This window comes from Botryllus schlosseri, chromosome 6 (assembly GCF_051294905.1).
Source record: "Botryllus schlosseri isolate E-star chromosome 6, Bs_hap1, whole genome shotgun sequence".
NCBI lineage: Eukaryota > Metazoa > Chordata > Ascidiacea > Stolidobranchia > Styelidae > Botryllus > Botryllus schlosseri.
The window spans coordinates 30,602,309-30,623,207 of record NC_137241.1 but is presented as its reverse complement, the minus strand read 5'-3'; the positions used below and the strand labels follow the sequence as shown (position 1 = coordinate 30,623,207).

At 40.4% G+C, this 20,899-nt stretch overlaps 3 protein-coding genes across 3 annotated transcripts; 1 reads left to right on the top strand and 2 right to left on the bottom strand.

The window, feature by feature from the left end:
• Nucleotides 1–1,407: 1,407 nt before the first annotated feature.
• LOC145440680 (coiled-coil domain-containing protein 149-like) lies at nucleotides 1,408–9,570 on the bottom strand. The gene is made up of 10 exons (XM_080318406.1): nucleotides 9,366–9,570; nucleotides 8,028–8,159; nucleotides 7,086–7,238; nucleotides 6,523–6,639; nucleotides 4,427–4,599; nucleotides 4,297–4,369; nucleotides 3,532–3,646; nucleotides 1,818–1,929; nucleotides 1,697–1,764; nucleotides 1,408–1,623 (listed from the first exon to the last, which is right to left on the bottom strand). Exons 1-10 carry the CDS (start codon nucleotides 9,402–9,404, stop codon nucleotides 1,472–1,474), a joined length of 1,134 nt encoding a protein of 377 aa, XP_080174532.1. The 5' UTR covers nucleotides 9,405–9,570; the 3' UTR covers nucleotides 1,408–1,471.
• Nucleotides 9,571–12,570: 3,000 nt separating this feature from the next.
• Nucleotides 12,571–14,908, top strand: LOC145440104 (dehydrogenase/reductase SDR family member 13-like). Its single transcript, XM_080317696.1, has one exon. It carries the CDS (start codon nucleotides 13,694–13,696, stop codon nucleotides 14,669–14,671), a length of 978 nt encoding a protein of 325 aa, XP_080173822.1. The 5' UTR covers nucleotides 12,571–13,693; the 3' UTR covers nucleotides 14,672–14,908.
• A 708-nt stretch (nucleotides 14,909–15,616) lies between these two features.
• Nucleotides 15,617–18,465, bottom strand: LOC145440103 (alanine--tRNA ligase, mitochondrial-like). Its single transcript, XM_080317695.1, has one exon. The coding sequence runs from the start codon at nucleotides 18,248–18,250 to the stop codon at nucleotides 15,665–15,667; it is 2,586 nt and encodes an 861-aa protein (XP_080173821.1). The 5' UTR covers nucleotides 18,251–18,465; the 3' UTR covers nucleotides 15,617–15,664.
• Between the last annotated feature and the right edge of the window lie 2,434 nt (nucleotides 18,466–20,899).

Genomic DNA, 20,899 nt, shown 5'->3' with positions numbered 1-20,899 from the left:
ATGTTACGGTAGTTAAAAAAAAAAAGATTGCGATATGAGAAGATATAGGGAAGGTGCCGAAACAACCACTTGGAGTAGTCTTTTAATGAGACATCTATGTTTGCTCAACGAAAATGATGAAAAACGAAAAAAATAATGAGGCGGGTCCTTTTTCTCTATTGTCCTTTGCGCGCCCAATGTCGTTGTTGTGACATCGCAGTGTAACCTTAAAAGGTTGAAAACATTATTCAGATTGCGGAAAATGAGGGTTAGTTCGATTCATGAATGGGGATGCAGACTTCAATTGGCCAGCATTTGATCGACAACCCGTCTTGCGCCTCAAACTATTCAGACGACATGTCTTCAGTTTTATGTAAGGGCAGAACCATATTTCATTTAGCAGCTTTGGAATCCACTTTCATCAAACTAAACAACCCGGTCCTTTGTCGCCAGAAAGAATTTTTGTATAATCTTAAAATCTCACACTAGTTGTTGTTGCTTAGCTGTTCGTCCGTATTTCTGTACAAATTTTTTTCTGTATTGCTGCATTGTCTCATTGTAGTTGTATGTTATTCCTCGCGTGCATTACTTCTTCAAGTTGCTTGTTGCTATATACGCCGCATTGTTGCTATGGTTGAATTTCCATTCATGTTATTTATAAATTTTCATTTCATTATTGCGTATCCTTTATCGTGCCGGTTGCTCTTGATAAGAGGCCCGCGAAAAGTTCTTCGAGTCAATAAATATGAATTTACTGTTAAAGCCGTATAAAAATAAATATTAAAAAATTTGAAAATTTTCACCCCCGAAAGTGTTAGGCTGTCTATAGAAAGATGCTCACCAAATTTGGTTCAATTCCAGCTAGTGGAAGCGGAGTTATTGCCGTCGAAAAATTTGGATTTGAATAAAACAGCATCTACACCAAATCCAACGCGGCTGTTCTCAAGATTGCAAGATTTGTCAACGCTCGGCGGCCAATCTGCGACGATGCCGTGACAAAATCGGGCGCCCACTACCGGATCGAGACGATAACTAATAGACGATGAGCACACGAAAGCTGGGAAAGGCACAAATAAGAATGCCTCATTAGATGAAGAAATTCCGTGATAACCACCAAGAAGGCTGGCAGAGGAATTTGTTAAGAAACCAAACTCTAAATTAGTAAAGCAGAAATGCGTAAATTAAAGCAAAACAATCCCACGGTCTCTCGTCAACAGCCGCGTTGAACCCGCCGAGTACGAGTCTGATGCGCTCGACTCCTCTGCATACGGCCTTGGTATCGCCCGTCAATGCCCAGTCAACCGCTTGTATTGCATTGACTTTCATCTGCACCGCGACAAATTTCGTACAACACAAGCCGAGACATTGCTATTTTCCTCTCGCAGGTTTTTAACATATGCAAATAGAATCTGATGCAAGGCAACGCGGGCAGCTGAATTGAATTATTGCGTCGACAATTGCACGAAACGTAACAAATAACAAATAACGGATTTCAAACGTCTTCAGGACCGTCTGTCAGGCTCGCCTCTTCTTTCGTGACGTCACGACGGACTTCCTTGAAAGTACTCTCGCAAGCGTCGCTCAACCGTGACAGTCTGCGTGTTATGTCGTCGTCCAACTCCGAGTCTGACGTCACAGAGCGAGCTGAGAAGAAAGGCATGGTCAAATTAACCAATGAGAGCGAGCTCGCCGTTCAAACCGGCCAATCGTATCAGACCGCGTAGTCCGGCAGCTTCCAGACTCTTCGACTTGAGCTCCAGTTCCGCGATTCTCTTGCCGAGGATCCTGCGACAACATGCCGTTAACACTTCCAGCGACAAATTGAAAAGCAAACCGACTTGTTTGTGTTCCTGAGATGATGCAGAGCGAGGTTTTTGTCGTTGATCGTCTCCAAAAGTGCCGACGCGATCGCTTGCAAATCGGACCGAGTCTCCGCGCAGTCCGACTCTCCTGAACGGGACACGAAACTAATGAGCACTCCCTCAAGCTACTCGGGAGTTTCTGACCTGAGTGCTCCAGCGGGTATGATTTTATGCCACTTTTACTTTTACTTGGCCGTTTACCTACAATACCTTCAACCGTCTCTGAAATTCACCATGGAAATTCATTAGCATTCCTTGATGTTGGTGTTGAAACGACGGGCGCCAATTTTGTTACGTCAGTTTACCGTAAGCCTACATTCAGTGGGCAATGCATTTCGTGGGATTCTTTCTGTCCAGTAGAAAGTAAAGTAAATTTGATACGAACTCTGGTGCACAGGGCTCTGACGATTTGTAGTAGAGACAAACTTGATTCTGAATTGGAGAACATTCGGTCAATCTTTCAGTCAAACGGTTATCCTGATCATATCATTAAAATGACCATGGATCGTAAACTCAAAGATTTCAGAAAAGTTAAACCGTTCGGAACTAGAAAATGTCCTGTTTATTTGCATCTGATGAGAGTCAGTCGAAAAGCTTTTAGCGAATAAATTAACAACATGTTTACGTACTTGGAATTGATGAGTTGAAGTTTTTCAACGTTACTTCTGCCTTGAGTACCAATGCCGACCACTTTTACAAAATCAGGTTATTTCAGATCAAGGTCGTTCAAGGTCCAGGATTTTTGACTGAGCGCGTCAACCTGAAGTACTTTTGCTCAAATTGCACTGCTCGCTCAAGTAAATCTGATTTTCCACTGCTTTTGCGACGTCAAATTTTGTCACTTGCTTTTTGTAATTGCAGTTTGTCTGTTTGTTTCTGTCATTATACTTCTACTTGACCAACTGTAAGCAGCGAAAAGTAAGTCAGGAAATACGATATGAGAACTGACAGTGAATGGAATAGGAATGTTTGGAATATCACCTCAAAGCGAGCAAACTCGACACGTAGCTTTGAGCTCCTTTTAAAAGTAATACTGGCGCTCATAGTCAGGGTTGTAATGACTCGAGTGTCAGGGTTGTAATGACTCGAGTGATGACTCAACTCGAGTTACGATTTTCTGATGACTCGAGTCAATCTGTGTACTGCCCCCACTTGGAGTCGAGTAAATGCGCATGACTCGAACCAAGTCATATGACACGAGACTCAGACGACCAAGGCTGACATTTCATTGTAATTTCGAAGAATAGTAAAAGTAACCACACTGTTGGGATTTTGTCTATCGGTACTGGTGCTTGAAAATGTGACCAGAAACCCTAAAAGCGAGGAAAATTAGTATATTTTAAAAGCGTGCCATTCGATATCACCAAACAGAGTTATAAAAAGTGGGTTTAACAAAACTATAACTGGAAACTGAGCAGCAAACAAAATGACTTGGACTCGGATCTAGTCATATTATCATGACTCAGACTTGAACCTCTGCTCGCTGACATGGACTCTGACTTGACTCGGTGGTGAATTGAAAATGACTCGACTTGACTCGAGTCAAAACTATAAAAGTGAGATTGACTTGTGACTCGGAGCTTGTAACTTGGTTACAACCTTGCTCATACTTGAATACAATTTTGCAGGCAGCTTTTTTGACTGCGTTGACTCCGACTAACAAACGAGATATGCACCATACGTGTCGTACCTGCAGCGTTCCTCAGATATTGCTTGATCTGTTTGGGGGAGAACACGAGCCCGGAGTTTCGGATCGATCCTGCCTTCAAATCAGGTTCGCGACACTTTCTGGAGTTCAACAGCGTCTGAATGAGTGGTTTACAATCTTAACATGGAGTTCATCCCCCCTAATGATAGTAATAATAAAGAATAAAACACATGCATGATTTCACAAATAAATCAAACCGTCTTCGCAATTATGAGACAACGGCATATTACTAATATAGTTTAAAAGACTTTCGGGTTTTACATGAAGCCTTACTTATCTGCTAAGATCACACTTTTAAAAAGTTGCAACTAGAACTAACCACCTACCTTAGAAAATCTGCAACTAACTAAAACACAAAGCTAACTAGATTGGTTTCCAAAGCAACTCCCTAATTCGCAGCCCTGATAATATGAATTACTAAATTGCAAATGAGGTAAGAAATATAGTAGATAAAATCGTCATTAAAAATGGGTTTTAAACGGGAGGGATTCGACTATGCAAAACTCAGACTCCGGGTACGCCATTGTTATTAGTGATGACTCTGCACTAGCAATGACTGAAAGAACGTCACACAACAGAACGCCAGTATCGCAATTCAAGTCATCACCTACATCATTCCTCCACACGGTGGATAGGGGAAAATGAATAGCTGTATATGCAAGTATCAAAATTCATTCCCTAACCTCAAAAAAAATTGGAGCGTGCTGGGATGAGCACTAAAAAGGTTAAGGAACATGTAAATCTCACTTTCATTTTGCTCAACTGCGCATGAAGGGAATTCTTCTCGTCCTGGCATTGTTTGGCTCTCTCCTGCAGATATCTGAAAGGAACGAGAGCGATGACTCGACTGGATTGTGCAATATGTGAGATATTCAACTTGTTCTCCATGCATAGCGCGTCGACGTCGATGATTCTTTTCTTGTCTCCGTTCAACATGAAGTTCAGTTCCTCGTTCAGTCGTTCGCACTTTGCGGCAACTTCCGCTTTTTCAGAAAGGACTTCAGACAACTGATCTCTGGCAACGCCCAGCTCAGTACGATACTGGTCTGCCTGTCATATAGATTATATAGATGACCTACAGGATACGTGGCTGCATGATTGTACAACAAGATTAGGCTGGAAATTGGCTTGTTTTGAACTGTCGGACATTGTATTGCTGTGAATACCCCAAAATTACCCTTATTTAAAATAAAAATACCAAACTTTGCATTTCTTCGAAGTTAAAAGGCAATTTTTATGAGATATTTAATAGCGCCTGACCAGACACAAATTTATATTTTCGTGATCAGTGCAACAGTAGCTTTCCTTAATACTGCTTTCAATAAATTATACATTTTGCATTAACCATAACCATATCATCTAGACATTTAAAATTACCGTACAGCCAATCTCATTGCGATATTGATCGGCCTGTGCGAAACACTGCCACTTTCTGTCTTTCCAGGGTAATTTTGGGGTGTTTACAGTGCCCTGGCCAGATCTTACTTTACATTTTTGGAATCAGTGCAACAGTAGCTTCAATTCAAAAACAATTTCATACAATTTTGTTCTCGGGTTGCAATCTATAACATTACAGATTTAATATTTTTACCGTTAAAAGTATTTTGTTTCAATTACGGAAATTTGAAGAGCTTCTTGGAGGTACAGAACTTCAATATACAATTGAATAGTATATTCATATTGAAATGAACCCGAATATTTTCGGCTGACACTCGTCAGGGGTAATCGTCAGCAACTAGTAGAGAATTGGAAAGAACATTGTATATCATAAACCAACATGTCCCCAGATTTATCAGAACATGTGCATCACGCTCAGTGAAAAGCTCACCCTCAACTCACCCGCTTAAGATTGATGCTGATCGATCAAAGGCCATTAATTCTGCCATCGGCAAACATCTGTTAGATAATCCGATTTGTGCGAATATTTATCGAGACGACAGATTTCGAATCGTTGGGCGGGGCCGTTCACAATTCCATTTGTGTGCCTTGGAGTCGACTTTTATCAAAATAAACCAACCAAAACTCTGTCAACAAAAGGAGTTCGTGTACCACCTAAAAATAGTACATTGAACACTCTCTCTTTCATGCTGGTGACGTCATATTTTGTGATACGATTGTTGATATACAATGTTCTTGCCAATTCTCTACTGGTTGCCCCTGACGAGTGTCAGCAGAAAATATTCGGGTTCATTTCAATATGAATATACTATTCAATTACGGAGATTTATGAACCATAACTGAAGCTACAACTAATTGCTGGCTCCCACCGGTCGCCCGTGCAGTTTGAGGCATTCTCACATCGTTTTTTAAGCAATATGGTAAAAGCTATGTCAAATTGCTAGAATTACAGTTATCTATTGCGCGAGATAGAGCTCGTAATAGTAGCAAGTGTTGCATCACAACGTCCCGTGCGGCAACTACTCAAGGTACTACCGTCAGGATAGCGAGTGACGCTTTCAATCTTAGCATAGGGAACGCCCGACGCGCAACCCAGAAACGCGGCAGGAGCTTTTTTGCATTTTTTTTGTTCAACACTTTCACAGGGAAATTTGAATTTACACTCGGTCGCATTTATAATATTTACGGTGGCCGCGACAACTGGATGCATCCATTTTGTCAATGACGACAACTATCTACATAGGCCCAAATAATGCTACTCAAGTGGAATAATGAAATATTTGGTGACACGATTGTTGATATACAATGTTCTTTCCAATTCTCTACTAGTTGATGACGACTGTCTGCCGAGAACATTCATTTGAATATCAATATCATTCAATTGAATAATTCAATTTCTCCGGGCAACAAGAAAACATGAGTTAAATTTATTTTGCATCGTTTTTGTTCGCTGCGCCACGGGCAAAACTGCAATATATTATAACATTTACAATATTTTATGTAATATTTTTTATTTCATATTTCATAATTCATTCGAGTTTATTTCAATATGAATATATTATTCTACACTCTCACCAATTGCTTTGCGTCTTCTAACTGAGCGACGAGTTTCTCTCGTTCGTGAGCTGGAAAATGGCGCGGGCCGATCCCTTCGTCGCCTATTCGTTGTCGGGCAAAGCGTTCTCGGAGCAGCTAAAATCGGACAGACGCTACCTACTCAAATAACAGTACAAGTGGCTATACGAAGGCATGTTAAGCTGCTCCGAGCACAAGTAGATCTGAAAATTCCTTGAATAGTTTGGATACTAATAAAATGAAGCATAATTAAAAACGATTTTCTATCGTAAAAAGTTCATCGCTTCGCCTAAAACCGTTGCGGACAAGTGGGAAGTGGAAGTACTTAAAACATAGTATATAAGTCCATAAGTACTACTCTAAGTATTTTTTACCTACTTGTACTACTTGCTCAAGTAGTTAAGATTTAGACTAGACACAGAATAATTACCGTACGTTTTACACACCTGTAAACAGCTACTTCTACTTCTTCTTGAGTGCAGACAATGACTTGTTGACCAACTATGTTTGAGTTACTAGCGCTAGCAGACAAAACCTACTCGAGTACTGGAAATGAAACAAACCTTGACATCGCCGAGGGCTTCCGTTAGCTTTTGCTGCAAGATTTCATTCTGCTTCTGATGCGAGACTTTTTGATTCCTGGCGTCCTGCAGCATACGCAGGAGCGTGGCCTGGTCTTTCGTGATCGGATAATCCGTGAATTGACGTTTGTACGCCTGCGATGAGATCAGCAGTGAAGAAATCGGATTCAACTCAAAACTGAGTTGCTTAGTAAACTCAAATATTTTTTACAAATATGGCTAGGAAAAACGAATCCCTCGCATTCATAATATACTCGTTTGTCTCACTCTTAACAGGAGATGCTCAGTAAAGAAGTACTTCTACTTTAAGAGGTAATCAAGTAGGTTTTGTTCAAGTGGTTATGATTTGAGACCACTTCTACTTCACCGTTTTCAGGTTTTAAGCAAAAGTAGGTCTGGAATACTGACTTGGAATTTGCTACTTCTACTTGTACTTCAGTATCGTCGATGACTACTTTGACCACAACACGGATTCTATTAAAACAAACATAAGACATATTGTGGCCCAATTTGTCTCGATTCACAAGTACAAGTTGAGTCATTACACAAATTGACTTTGAAGTCGAGTCAAGTCAATTCCAAAATTAAGAAAATGACTCGAGTCACCGAAAAATTGCAACTTGAGTCATTACAGCTAGATTCAATAATATCGAGTTGATATCACACTTTGAAAAAATTATCGGTATCGGCCATTAGAGGTGTCAGCAATTTTTTTTGTGTTACAGTAGGGAGCTGTAAAACTATAATGTGGCTAATTCCAATACAATTTAGGAAGGGCTGTAATGCATACCCTCAGAATTGTTCAATATCCACACATGTCATTCTTTTTCAATTCTGAGTAAATAAATTTTGAAAAATTTTCAGTGGTTCAAAAGATAATACGATTTGAAATTTTCTTGTGAAGGAAAAACTTGAGTGTCTCACTTGATATCGAACCCGAAGCCTCTCGGCCATCACTTTGAATTGGTCGCGCTCTTTCTGAGTTTCATCCAGATCCTTGCTGATGATGAGGAGAGCTTCAGTCTTACTGTGTAACTTACGTCGAAGCGCGTGAATCTGTAGAGAAAATTGCTTTAAATTAGCTTTCTCGGTATATGCCTACAGGCTTGTATAAATTATTGTATTTTCAAAATGCGGAACCAGAACTAGAACTAAACCCTTTTCAAAACTCGGGTACTTCTTCGTTATTCCCCACACATCGAAAAAATGATCCCCATGACATCAATAAATGCTTCACCTGAACATTAACAAAAAAATTTATAAATTTCAAAATGAATTGTTTTTCGCGTTGTGGTGGGGTAGACGGATATTAGGGATGGGGATATTGGGGTGGGTCAGGATGTCCTAAGATTAGGGTTGGGATATTAGGGATGGGGAGGGGGATATAAGGGTAGGGTAGGTTAGGGCTAGGATATCCTAAGATTAGGATTGGGGATATTAGGGATGGGGGAGGAGATATTAGGGTGGGTTAGGATATCCTGAGATAAGGGTTAGGGATATCCCAAGATTAGGGTTGGGGGTGAGGATTACAATATTTCCAACCCTAATCTTGGGATACCCTGACCCCAAATTTAACCCTAATCTTGGGATATCCTAACGCACTCTAATAACCCCTTCCCCAACCCTAATCTTAGGATATCCCAACCTTGACCCTAACCCACCCTAATACCCACGGCCCTAATATCTCCCACCCCGACCCTAATATTCCCCTAGCCCTGATCCAAACGCGAAAAACTATTTATTTTGACGTTTATAAATATTAACATGTTCATGGGAATCATTTATTGGTTTCATGGTGATCACTTCTGGATGTGTGGGGAATAACGAAGAAGTGTCAAAACTCGTAACTACAACTAGTGTAGCCTAAGCAGCAACTAACTACTGGTACCTAACACACAACAAACTAGACTGATTTTGAAGCAACTTATTTATTTTAATTTTACCGGGATCGGATTGGCTTTTCACAAGAACATCGGTGAAAGTTTGCAATGGGGGGGGGGAGGGGGGATCACCCAAAAATCACCGATGGCTACTGTTAGTAGCGATGACATCACACAACTGAGCATCGGTATCATGATTCACGTCAAACAATTACGCATGCTTTCTAGTTGTTTTGCAACTAAATTTTCTTTAAACGCGCAACTGGAATTAGAACTACTTACTTTTCAAAATCGGCAACTAGAACTAGACCTACTTAAAAATAATGAAGTTATTTGACTGTAAACTAATTCGATTAGAAGTCTGTACAAGTATATATTTCACCTCCGAAACAAGGCTTTGTTTCTGATCCCCCTCTTCCATGACTGATATTTCTAGCAGGGTCCTCCTACTATCTTCTCACAGTGTCAGGTCTTGCAGCAATATTGAAGTGGCGTTGGTTTATAAAATACAACCCATCACAGTCCAAGTACCGGTAATGATTGATATATAATTCTACTAAAGTCTGAAGTAGAGAACAAGAATTATTAACAAGGGCCGGGCAATGATCTTTCCCAAAGGCTAAATGCGAAGTGCAAATATAAACTGTGGTGTATTCATTTTATTTCTAAATTGAAAGCAGTGAGTGTCATTGTTTACACAAGCTGCTAAGAGGATATGGACCATTAGGTAACGAGAAAGTCAGGGTTTATTTGCAAACAAAAAATATTTATTCAGTGTCATTAGGCATTTTCAAAATAACGGTGACAATATTAACAGTAAACATTACCAGTATAGTATTCAAAACATCAAAAGTAGGTTACATTTTCTAAACTTCGAGTGTCTGGACAATCCCGCATTTAATGTGAAAAGTATCATGCGTTCTTTCCAATCTTCTATTGAGATAATTTAACGCAACACATTGATGAAAATTTATTGAAGAAATAAGTTTAAACTAAAAAAATGTTGATCGAAATAAATGAGTGACTTGGCTTCAAAAACTAAAAAATAGGAACGCCTCAATACTTGAGAAGTCCTGCAGTAGTGTCTTTAGTTGCACAGTGAAGCACAACAAATATGGCCACCACCAAAATTTACAATTCTACCGTACAAGAAAATACTTCTTGAGTGCCTAGTGCCTACTGCCTACGGAACTTGACTCAGCCCAAAGTCACTCAGCTATGACAAGTCGTCCGACTAATAAGACCACTGTGATTCTATTAGAATTTTTGGCGAAAATCGGTGATCGGGTGAATCATGGAAATATACTCGGGTGTCATTACGTTTTGTACTTTGGAAATTACATCTGCATATACAGGAACCTCTTGCCATACTATTTCTTGGTGATGTATTCAATGACAAATGCACGTAAACGACTGTTTTCGGGTGTAATTCCAGGTATTATGACGAAAAAACAATTTTAAGAAGACGAATAGATACCTACTACACAGCCGTTTATGTATATATATCATTGTTTACGTATTTACGTTCTCTCTTACTTGGAACGAAGAGAGAGAGAGAGAGAGAGAGTCTTTATTTTCATCCAACCAAAATACATTAAAAAAACAGACGGCAATGATGGTGGTACAAAAAATATGCATGCACAGTATTCGGTATTAGATAGGAATGATCGATACGACCGTGAAGGTCAACTACTCTGATCACAGCAGCACAAACAGGTACACTTGACTCAGAAGGTGGGTGTCTGATTTCGACACCTTCCTATCTTTTCATTGTATCTCAATTTTTGTGTGTATTGAGCTGATAAAACTGCTAATAAGCCGAACCGAATAACGACACCGACATCAGGACATTCTCGAAAGCAGAACTTTCACGGGAAATATAACTCAAGTCAGGGTTGTAATGACTCGAGTCATGACTCCACTCGAGTCAGACTCGAGTCACGATTTTTTGATGACTCGACTTGACTCGAGTCAATTTGTGTATTGACTCGACTTGGACTCGAGTCATTGCGCATGACTCGAACCAAGTCATATGACTCGAGATATTCAGCCGGCCAAGAGCGATATTTCGAAGAACAGTAAAGTAACCACTCTATTGGGATTACGTCTATTGGTACTGGTACTTGAAAATGCGACCAGAAACTGTTAAAAGTGAGGAAATTTAGTATATTATGGGGTTACCAGACGTCCTCTTGGAAGAGTATTTGTCCTCTTTTTTTAACTTTTTTGAAAGTGTCCTCCGAAGACGCCCATTTGTCCTCTTTTTTGAGAGAGAGTCTTTATTTTTTCATCGAACCAAAATAAAGATTTGAGATTTTATCCTCTTTTCTGAAAAGTTATGTCATATTTAGAGCAAAATGCGAGTGATATGACGTAATCAGCACAGAAGTGACGATCCGGCTGGGCGAAAAGTTGACCTTTTTTTTAGTGTCAACCACCTAGCAATGTGGAGAGAAAAAGCGGTATTTTGAGCTCTGAGCGAAAAGTTGACCTTTTTTAGTCTACCACCCGACAATGTGGAGGAAGAAACGGTATATTGGGCTCTGAGCGTGAAAGTTGACTTTTTTTTCTAGTCAACCGATCACAAAGTGGGAAAAATTCACCGATTTTCGAGAATTCTCCGGTTTTGCAAGTCTCAAATTTCTGAAAAAGTGTCCTCTTTTTAGATTTCCAAAATATGGTAAACCCTAGTATATTATAAATGCGAACCATCCGATATCACCAAACAAAGTTATAAGAGTGGATTTAACAAGACTTTAACTGGAAACTGAGCAGTCAACACAATGACTTGGACTCGGACTCGAACCTCTGCTCGATGACTTGGACTCGGACTTGACTTGGTGGTGAATTGAAAATGACTCGACTTGACTCGAGTCAAAACCGTAAAAGTGAGAATGACTTGTGACTCGGAGCTTTGTGACTTGGTTACAACCCTGATTCAAGTTCAAGTTTATTCATAAAATTTCACCATTTTAAAACATCACAATACAGTCCATCCTCAAGATTACCGGACCACGACTGACCTATCGATCTCGCTTCGCATGACATGCCGCCCTATTTCTTGTCGCATTCTTTTTTCTATACTATCTTCTTTACTTTCATTCAGTGTGCATGCCTCCTCTTTACATCGCCTAGGCCAAGGTGGGTGTCAGATTCCATAGACTACTCCTTGTCGCTTCGACATCTTCCTGTCTTTTCATTGCATCGCATTTTTGTGGTGTATTGAACTGATAAAATTGCTAATAAACCAATGATGATGATGATGATGATGATGACAATACTGCGATACAATGAAAAATAGGAAGATGCTGAAACGACTTGGAGTAGTCTTAGAGATCAGACACCCACCTGGGCCTATAATTGAAATCTTTGATGGTCTCTTTTTTCGATAGATACCTTCATCACCTCGGTGATGGTGCTCCTAATCTATACATAAACCGAACTGAACATACTCAAAAGTTACCAAAGGTTAGGTCCGCTGTTTAGAGTCTGCCAGAACTCAACTCATCATACATCAACTTCCTTATCGGTATTGTTTTGGTCACGTGACTTCATACTAACATGTATGGAAATTCCTTTCTTCGTGCCGCGGCAGCAGCATTTATTCAAATATACAGTTAATGAAGACTTACGCTGTTACAATCATTTTGCCAAATTTATTCTGGGACTTCAGAGCGTGTTCGTCCGACTCTGATCTGGAGAGGGCGTCAGTAAGTGATGTGACCGGAATGCGTCATCATCATCATTGGTTCATTAGCAATTTTTATCAGTTCCACCACAAAAATGCGATACAATGAAAAGATAGGAAGGTGTCGAAGCGACTTGGACTACTAGTCTATGGAATCAGGCACCCACCTTGGCCTAGGCGTTGTAGAGAGGAGGCATGCACACTGAATGAAAGGTAAATAAGATAGTATAGAAAAAAGCAAGCGACAAGAAATATGGTGGCATGTCATGGAAGGCGAGATCGATAGGTCAGGTCGTGGTCTGGTAATCTTGAGGATGGACTGAGGAGAATTCGCTGCAACCTACTCCCATTTATTACCAATAATAACGACTAACGAGTAAACCGGCTTATGAGTGGCTCCCATTATATATCTTTATTGCTCAAGTTCACTAGCTAAATTTTCATGTTCGGGCTGACCACTGCCTAGCCTACCATTTTGCGGTCTGACTAAAGAGGCTGGTTATGTTTCATGTGTTTGCTACATAGTAGTTAATCGTTTTGTTACTAAATAGCTTAAATTTGTAGGATTTCGGTTTCTACTATTTGTTGTAGCCTGAATAGCAGTAATCAGTTTCCATACTCAAAACAAAACGCAGACGGATTCTACTGAATGTGTTAAAATCAGAGATGGTCAAACAAATAGCCATTTTTTGTACTCAACAAGTACAAGTAACTTTGTAGTTATGTATTCAAGTTGAAGTAGAGATTTCAAAGTAAGTAAACTGTAAGTATTCTGGGACTAGTTTTGCCTAGAAACTGAAAACTGTCAAGTAGGATAACCACTTGTTCAAGTAGCCTAGGCAAAACCCACTTGGGAGTACCTCAAAGAGTAGAAGTACTTTGTTACTGATAACCTCTGGTTAAGATCATCATGGCTCATTGCAATATTTATGCAGCATCAAATGACTGAAATGAGGATTACATCCATTCATAACTGATTGATTACTCTCGAATCTGTACAACCCTTCTTTTGCAGGTTGATAATGGTCCTTCTCACACTGATATCTTTCTTATTTACTGCTATTCTTTACACCGCTTGGAAAAGGTACATAAAGTCTGGGCCTGTCTACAAGAACCGCACGTCGTTTGCCGGAAAAACTGTAATAATCACAGGAGGTAGCAGTGGGCTAGGTAAAGAATGCGCGATTGCCTTGGCTAAATGCGATGCTCGAGTTATCATTGCTTCCCGGAATATCAATAAAGGCAAGAACGCGATGATTGAAATTCGGGCTATAACAGGCAGTGAAAATATCCATTTTATGAAGCTTGATCTCTCAGAATTGGACAATGTTCGGGAATTTGTCGATAATTTCAACAAACAGGAGTCTCGTCTCGACATTCTGATTAATTGTGCCGGAATTATATCGTCTGAACGCAGCAAAGATGGTAAACGCGGGTTGATGTTTACGTGCAACGTCCTCGGTCCATTTCTTCTAACTAACCTTCTCCTACCTGTTTTGAGAAAGACTGGTAAAATAAGTCCGGTCAGGATTATAAATGTGGCTTCAGACGCATACCTCGTTAAAGATATCGATTTGCTTCGACTCGATCCCTGTTTTAGCAGAGGTATGTCGAGTCTGAGTGTTTTAGGACATTATGCTGCTACAAAGTTGATGATTATTTACATAAATGCGGAACTAAATCGTGTGTTGAGCGGCGATAGTGCAGTAACTACGTACGCTTTACATCCTGGCACTGTCGAGAGCAATCTTGGTGAAAATTTTGTTCAAAATAACCGCATTCTGAGATTGTTACGGTATTTGGTGATGAAACTTTTGGCAAGATCACCATTTTACTGTTCACAAACAGTGCTGTACTGCTGCTCGGAGCCGGGAATTGAAAAATACAGCGGAGGATATTTTTCGGAATTGCGACAGACTCGTTTGTTCCCTCACGCTGAAAAGATTGGGATCGGGAGGAAACTTTGGGAGGAACTTGAAAGGATGTTGCAAAACGGTTGACCGTCTTTAAATTTCCAATATGCAACTCCAGATTATCCGAGGCTGACGTCTACGGGAGATTAGGTTCAAGTTTATCACATTATTAAAGACGACACAAGAATTGATGAAGAATAGCTTGTTTCAGGGCGAATACATGCTAAAATTCTTCAAATTTCCAATATTGAGCTGCAAATTATCCGAGTCTAACATGTCTGGGAGATGTTGGTTTGAGACTTCATTATATCATTGAAGACACAATGGTTCGAGTACATTACTTGTAATGATTTGAATCCAGTAGTGTTGGATGAAAATCATACGCTCCTTGCCACTAAGAGTTTATAATTGATCAAGAATTAATTGGTCGTACCCTAGCGGACGAAACATGTAGTACAGTACAAGGCTACGTACGTGAGTGGAAATGATATATATCTGTGAAGTCGTGATCAACCGACAGCATTGTCACAAAGTGCAATGAAATAGGCATGCTAGAAGAAATGCCAAATAATATTCAACGCGATAGAGAACTGGCATATTCTTTGTGGTCGTAAAATTGTACATATTTGAACTTTTCACATCATTCATACTGTTGTGATGTTATCATGAGCGTTGTAGTACTCGATTCAGCATCAAATCACTAAGGTACTCGATTTTGCCCAGGACTTTTCAAGAGAGTTGATGAAGAATAGCTTGTTTCAAATCACATATACTACTATATGCAAAAACAAGAAACAAAAGTTGTTCAGACTATTTGACGGTCATTCTGGAGCGAGACATTCCCGGATTCTCAGATTTTGGTAGTGAGCATGAGACTGTCAAATGTCTGTACACCGAGCTTGATTCGTTTTGCACGATACCGTTCTCCTGCAGCATTTTCGATAAAACCAAAAATGAGATAAGAATCAGATTACGGACATTTCGCCTTAACCTTACCTAGTTGAAGAAGAAGACCTTGTTTCAATGAAGACCTTGTTTCAATAACAAATATATTACACTGGACACAAAAGCATGAGTCATTCAAACTTTTGTACTGTCGTCCTGGAACGAGTCAATTCTGATTTTTCGAATTTTGGTCGAGAGCATTTGAGAATGTTTTCGCAATTTCTCTTTAAGTTCCGCTTTTGCGATCACAGATATAACGGCGTGATTTACCTCAGAATTCGTCCTTCCAATCTCTCTTTTCACAGTAAAGATCTCGTCAATGGTAGCCGAGGGTGAGGCTAAAATATTGCTCGCTTTTCGAAGATTGACTTCGACTTGCGACTTCAATTTTAACAATCGCTTGATAGATTCTTTGGCTTTTGACGCCGTGAAACAGCGCACAGTTGTCTTATGTTTACCCTGACTTTTTGAGGACGTCATTTCAAAATCACCAATATCCAATGTCTGTAACACGTGTGTTCCGCCACAAAGCTCCACAGAATGATTGTTTTGTGTTGACGATCCAATAGAAACAACTCGAACCGTGTCGGTGTAAATCATATCATCTAGTTTCCTGATATTCCGGTCATTTGACGCTACTTCTAACAGTTTTCTATGATCTTTCACTGGTAAATTTGCCGCAATATTCTGCCTAATCAGACTCAGAATGTCTTGCAAATTTTTGTGTGTAGGGGTGGGTCCTAAAAACGTGAATCGCAATTCATCTTGAGAAACTAGGGAACCGTTCTGTGATGTGTTTCCGATTACTTCTCGGATTGCGTGGTTTAACAAATGAGTAGCTGTGTGCGCCCGCATGCAACCCAGTCTTCTGTCACGATCGATATGCATGCTGGCAATGTCTCCGACCTTGAAATCTGCTCCAGAACCAAAATGAATTATAAGTCCGCCATAGCTAGAAACTTCAGTCACTTTGAAATTACCACGGTCCGAATTTATAGTTCCTGTGTCTGATATTTGACCGCCATCAGTGTGATAAAAGCATGTATCACGAAACACGAGAGCATAGTATTTATCAACATGCATTTCTGTTACAATGACGCCATCCTCATCGATCACAGCCAACAGCTCAGTTTGTAATGATGGGAAAGTGTAATTGCCGTTTTCAAGTCTACCATAATCATACTTGGCTTCACAATTAGTGACAGGCACACCGGTTGTCTTCAAGGATTGGAGGACATTGCTTGTTATCTCAATCTTCTTTGTACTCTCCTGTTTTACAGTGGTCATTTTAGATTGTTTCCTGAGTTCTTGATAACGTTCAAATCTTTTTGCATCAAATTCCAACTGTTCTCTGCTAATATCTACCTTCAACAATTCTAACGGATAACCATAGTGATTATGCATCAGCAGTGCAGTTTCAACTGGAAAAGTTTTGCCTTCCATTCGCAATAAAGTACTATTAAATATTTGTTCTCCTTTTGATAAAGTTTCAACAAAACTCATGACATCGCGATCAATGACGTCAATAATCAGATCTTTGTCTTTCTGTAAGCCCTCAAAATGATTACCAAGACTCGATATTACTAAAGGACAAAGTAATTTTAGCAGGTTATCAGGTGCTTTTAAATGCAGCTTTGAACGGAGATACGCGCGTCGCAGAACTTGTCTGACAATCAATTCTTGATTTGTGTTACCGGGATAGATTTTGTCACCTGCTGATATGACAAGCATACGAGCATGATCAGCTACAGTTCTGTATGCTTGATCTACTGATGAATGTCCGCCAGTATATCTTGGACAGTCAGTACATACATCTTCGATTTCCTTTATCAATGGTAAAAATAAGTCAGTGTCATAATTGGAGTGCTTTCCCTGCAAAATAGCAGCTAATCTCTCCAGCCCCATGCCGGTGTCTACATGGTGCGTAGGTAACTTGACGAGAGACCCATCATATAACCGATTAAACTGCATGAAAACTAAATTCCAGATCTCTACAACATCAGGATGTCCTTGGTTGACTAAATCTGACACATTTCTACACACGTTTGAAAAGTTATAATGTATCTCAGTGCATGGGCCGCAAGGTCCCGTGTTTCCCATTTCCCAGAAGTTTTCTTCAAGTCCGAAAGGAATGATTTTATTTTCCTGGACTCCTAAACTTCTCCAAGTATCCCTTGTCATGGTATCTGCAGGAACATGGGCATTTCCAGCAAAATATGTGAAGTACAGTTTATCAACGGGAAGACCGTAACGTTGCGTCAACAGATTCAAGGACATTTCACAAGCTTCTTTTTTGAAATAGCATCCGAACGACCAGGAACCTAACATTTCAAAGAAAGTGTGGTGTGTCGTGTCTTTACCAACGTCGTCCAAATCGTTGTGTTTTCCGCCGACTCGAATACACTTTTGACTGTTGACAGCTCGCTTTACGCGCTCCAAACGATCGTTAGGGTCGTTTATACCGAGAAATTTCGGTTTGAATTGGTTCATCCCAGCGTTGACGAACATGAGCGAATCATCGCTGCTGATGCGCACGGCCGAGGACGGGATAAATTGATGATCGTGAGTCTTGTAAAATTTTATGAATTTGTCGCGAATTTCAAACGAGGACAAACCGACAAAGGGCTGGCCAACGTACGCCCGCACCCGCGATGATATTCTAGTATTTCTCTGCATGACCTTACCGGCAAATCCGAATAGTAGCTCGCATGGCAGAGACATTTGTTATGATTCGGTTGTTGCTGGAGCGTAGCGTACTCGATCACAGAGCACTCTTGTGTCACGAATGAAGATTTGGGTTTGACGTCGCTTGCCGAATTATATTTTTGCATACTCACAAGATTTTATTTGCAAAGGTTTTTCATCAATATAAAGTGTGCGAATTATAAATGTTGATAATACACACTTGGAATAATGTTACCAACTACATACCAATATCTGTTCTTCCGTGTATTGGGATTGTCTTCGAAAAGCTGCTCCTGTCCGGCCTAGAATCTCCATACCTCGCCAAAATGTCTATAATTTCCCCTTACCAATTTGGATTCCACAATAAACACCAAACCTCACATGCCCTCCTAACAGTGGCCGAGCAGTACTACGAGCATGTCCGCATTCAAGTCGAAATACAAGCAATTTCTTCTAAATCAATACTAGCCAGTCTTCAGGATTACCGGACCACGACCTTACATCGACCTCGCCCTCCGCCACATGCCACCTCATTTCGTCGCTTGCGTCTTATATTTTCTGCATTACTTTTCATTCAGTGTGCATGCCTCTTATTTACTTCGCCTAGGCTAAGATGGGTGTCTGATCTTAATGGCTACTCCAAGTTGTTTCGACACCTTCCTATCTTTTCATTGTATCGCAGTCTTATGATGTTTTGAAACGATGAAAATAATAATAAACCTGATTGATTGATTGATATCCTGGAGACACGAGATGTGTGTGTAATATTTTCCTTGATCTAAAAAAGGCGTTTGACCTTAGATGTGTAGATTCCGGGACCCACAACTGGATGTCATTAAAAGCTACCTCACTGGGCGCCAACAAATGGTTTCAATCACTAACATCTTTGTCCTCTCCTCAACTAGTTACCTGTGGTGTACCCCAAGGCTCATGGCTTGGGCCAGTCCTCTTCACCTTATATGTCAACGACATTTCTGAGTCTTCCTCATTGAATACCACACTGTTCGCTGATGATACTCACCTCCTCTCTTGCTCATCCTCTAAGCCTAAGGCTAAGTTGGGTGCCGTGACCTGACCAGTGACCAAAGGCACAAAGTGCATGAGTGGACGGCCCACAGTAATCTTTGCGTCAACGCCGCGAAATCCCAGTTATTGGCCTGAAACTCCGAAAAAAAAATTAACCGTTACCATCGCTGGTCAACCTATTTCCAACTCGGAAAATGCGAAAGACCTTGGGGTTTTACAAGACTCGAACATGTCCTGGAAGAGTCACATTCAGTCGAAAGAAAAAACAATTATCACGAACCTGTGGTCTGTTCTATAGCCTTAGAGACTACATGCCAGTCTGGATCCTTCTGATACTCTTTAAATCATTTTTCCTATCGAAGTTACAATATGGCATCATCTCTTGGGGGCTGCCGGTTAAACGGCACTGAAGCCGCTACAAAAACTACAACATCCGGTCCTCCGTAGCCAGGGCGTCAAAGGGACCAGGAAGTGTGTCCAATAAATCACTGCTCAAAATATTCGATGTCCTAAACATAAAAGATATGCGAAAACTAGAAATTGCAAAGTTTGTGTATCAGTTCCACTGCGGCCTCTGCCGCGAACACTTCAATGACGTCTTTACCTCGGTATCAAAAGTGCATAAGTACGACCAATGATATATATCATTGGTAAATGATATATATCATTGGTACGACACACGCGCGTCCACGTCGTCTAACTATCATATGGTTGACAAAAAAGATCATCGCTCTATCAAATATGCCGGACCTTAAGTGTTGAACAGTATCTCACCGGCTATCCGACAGTCGTCGAGCATGTCCATCCACATTCAATTCGAAATACAAGCAATTTCTGCTGAGTGAATACTAGTCAGCCCTCACCATTTACTGGACCACGACCCACGACCATGACATAGATCGATCTCGCCTTCCGTCACTTGTCACTCTATATTATAGCTTCTTTTACTTTCATTCAGTGTGCATGCTTCCTCTTTACATCGCCTTGGCCCAGGTGGGTGTCTGATCTCAAGACTAGCCTACTCCTAGTCGTTTCGGCATCTTCCTATCATTCATTAATTGCTGTCTTGTGATGTTTTGAAGTGATGAAATTTTATGAATAAACTTGAACTTTATAGTCTTTAGATAGACATCGTATATGTCAAGTATGCCGGACCACAACTGTGGAACAGTGTTTCAACGGTTATCCTTCAGTCGCTAAAAATGTCCAGTGACATTGTCGACATTCAAGTCGAAATTAAATCGGCTTCTACTGAATGAAAACTGGTCAGGGCTCTTGATTACAGCATAAAATCAACTCAGTTACCGACTTAGTCACCAGTGTCTGTTGAGACTTCTGAATTTTCTCTGAACGACAGCATCAGATTCTCCGGATCATTGTCTATGTCCCAAGGGGGTTGGATGTGCAACTGATAATTTGCCACTCAAAAGATTGGGTGTTCTAGACACAGAAGACATGCTACAAATTGCCACTTCCATCGTGGTCACTGTCCCACAAATTTCAAGCTTCGGGTTTCAATATACATGTATATTATACATGCAATGAATGTACTACTTAAATGTATATTAGAGTTCTGTACCCCAAAAAGTCTCTGCAAATTTCAATTACTTCACCTCGGAAACAAAAGCGCGCAAATACAACAGACACGCGTCTTCTGTT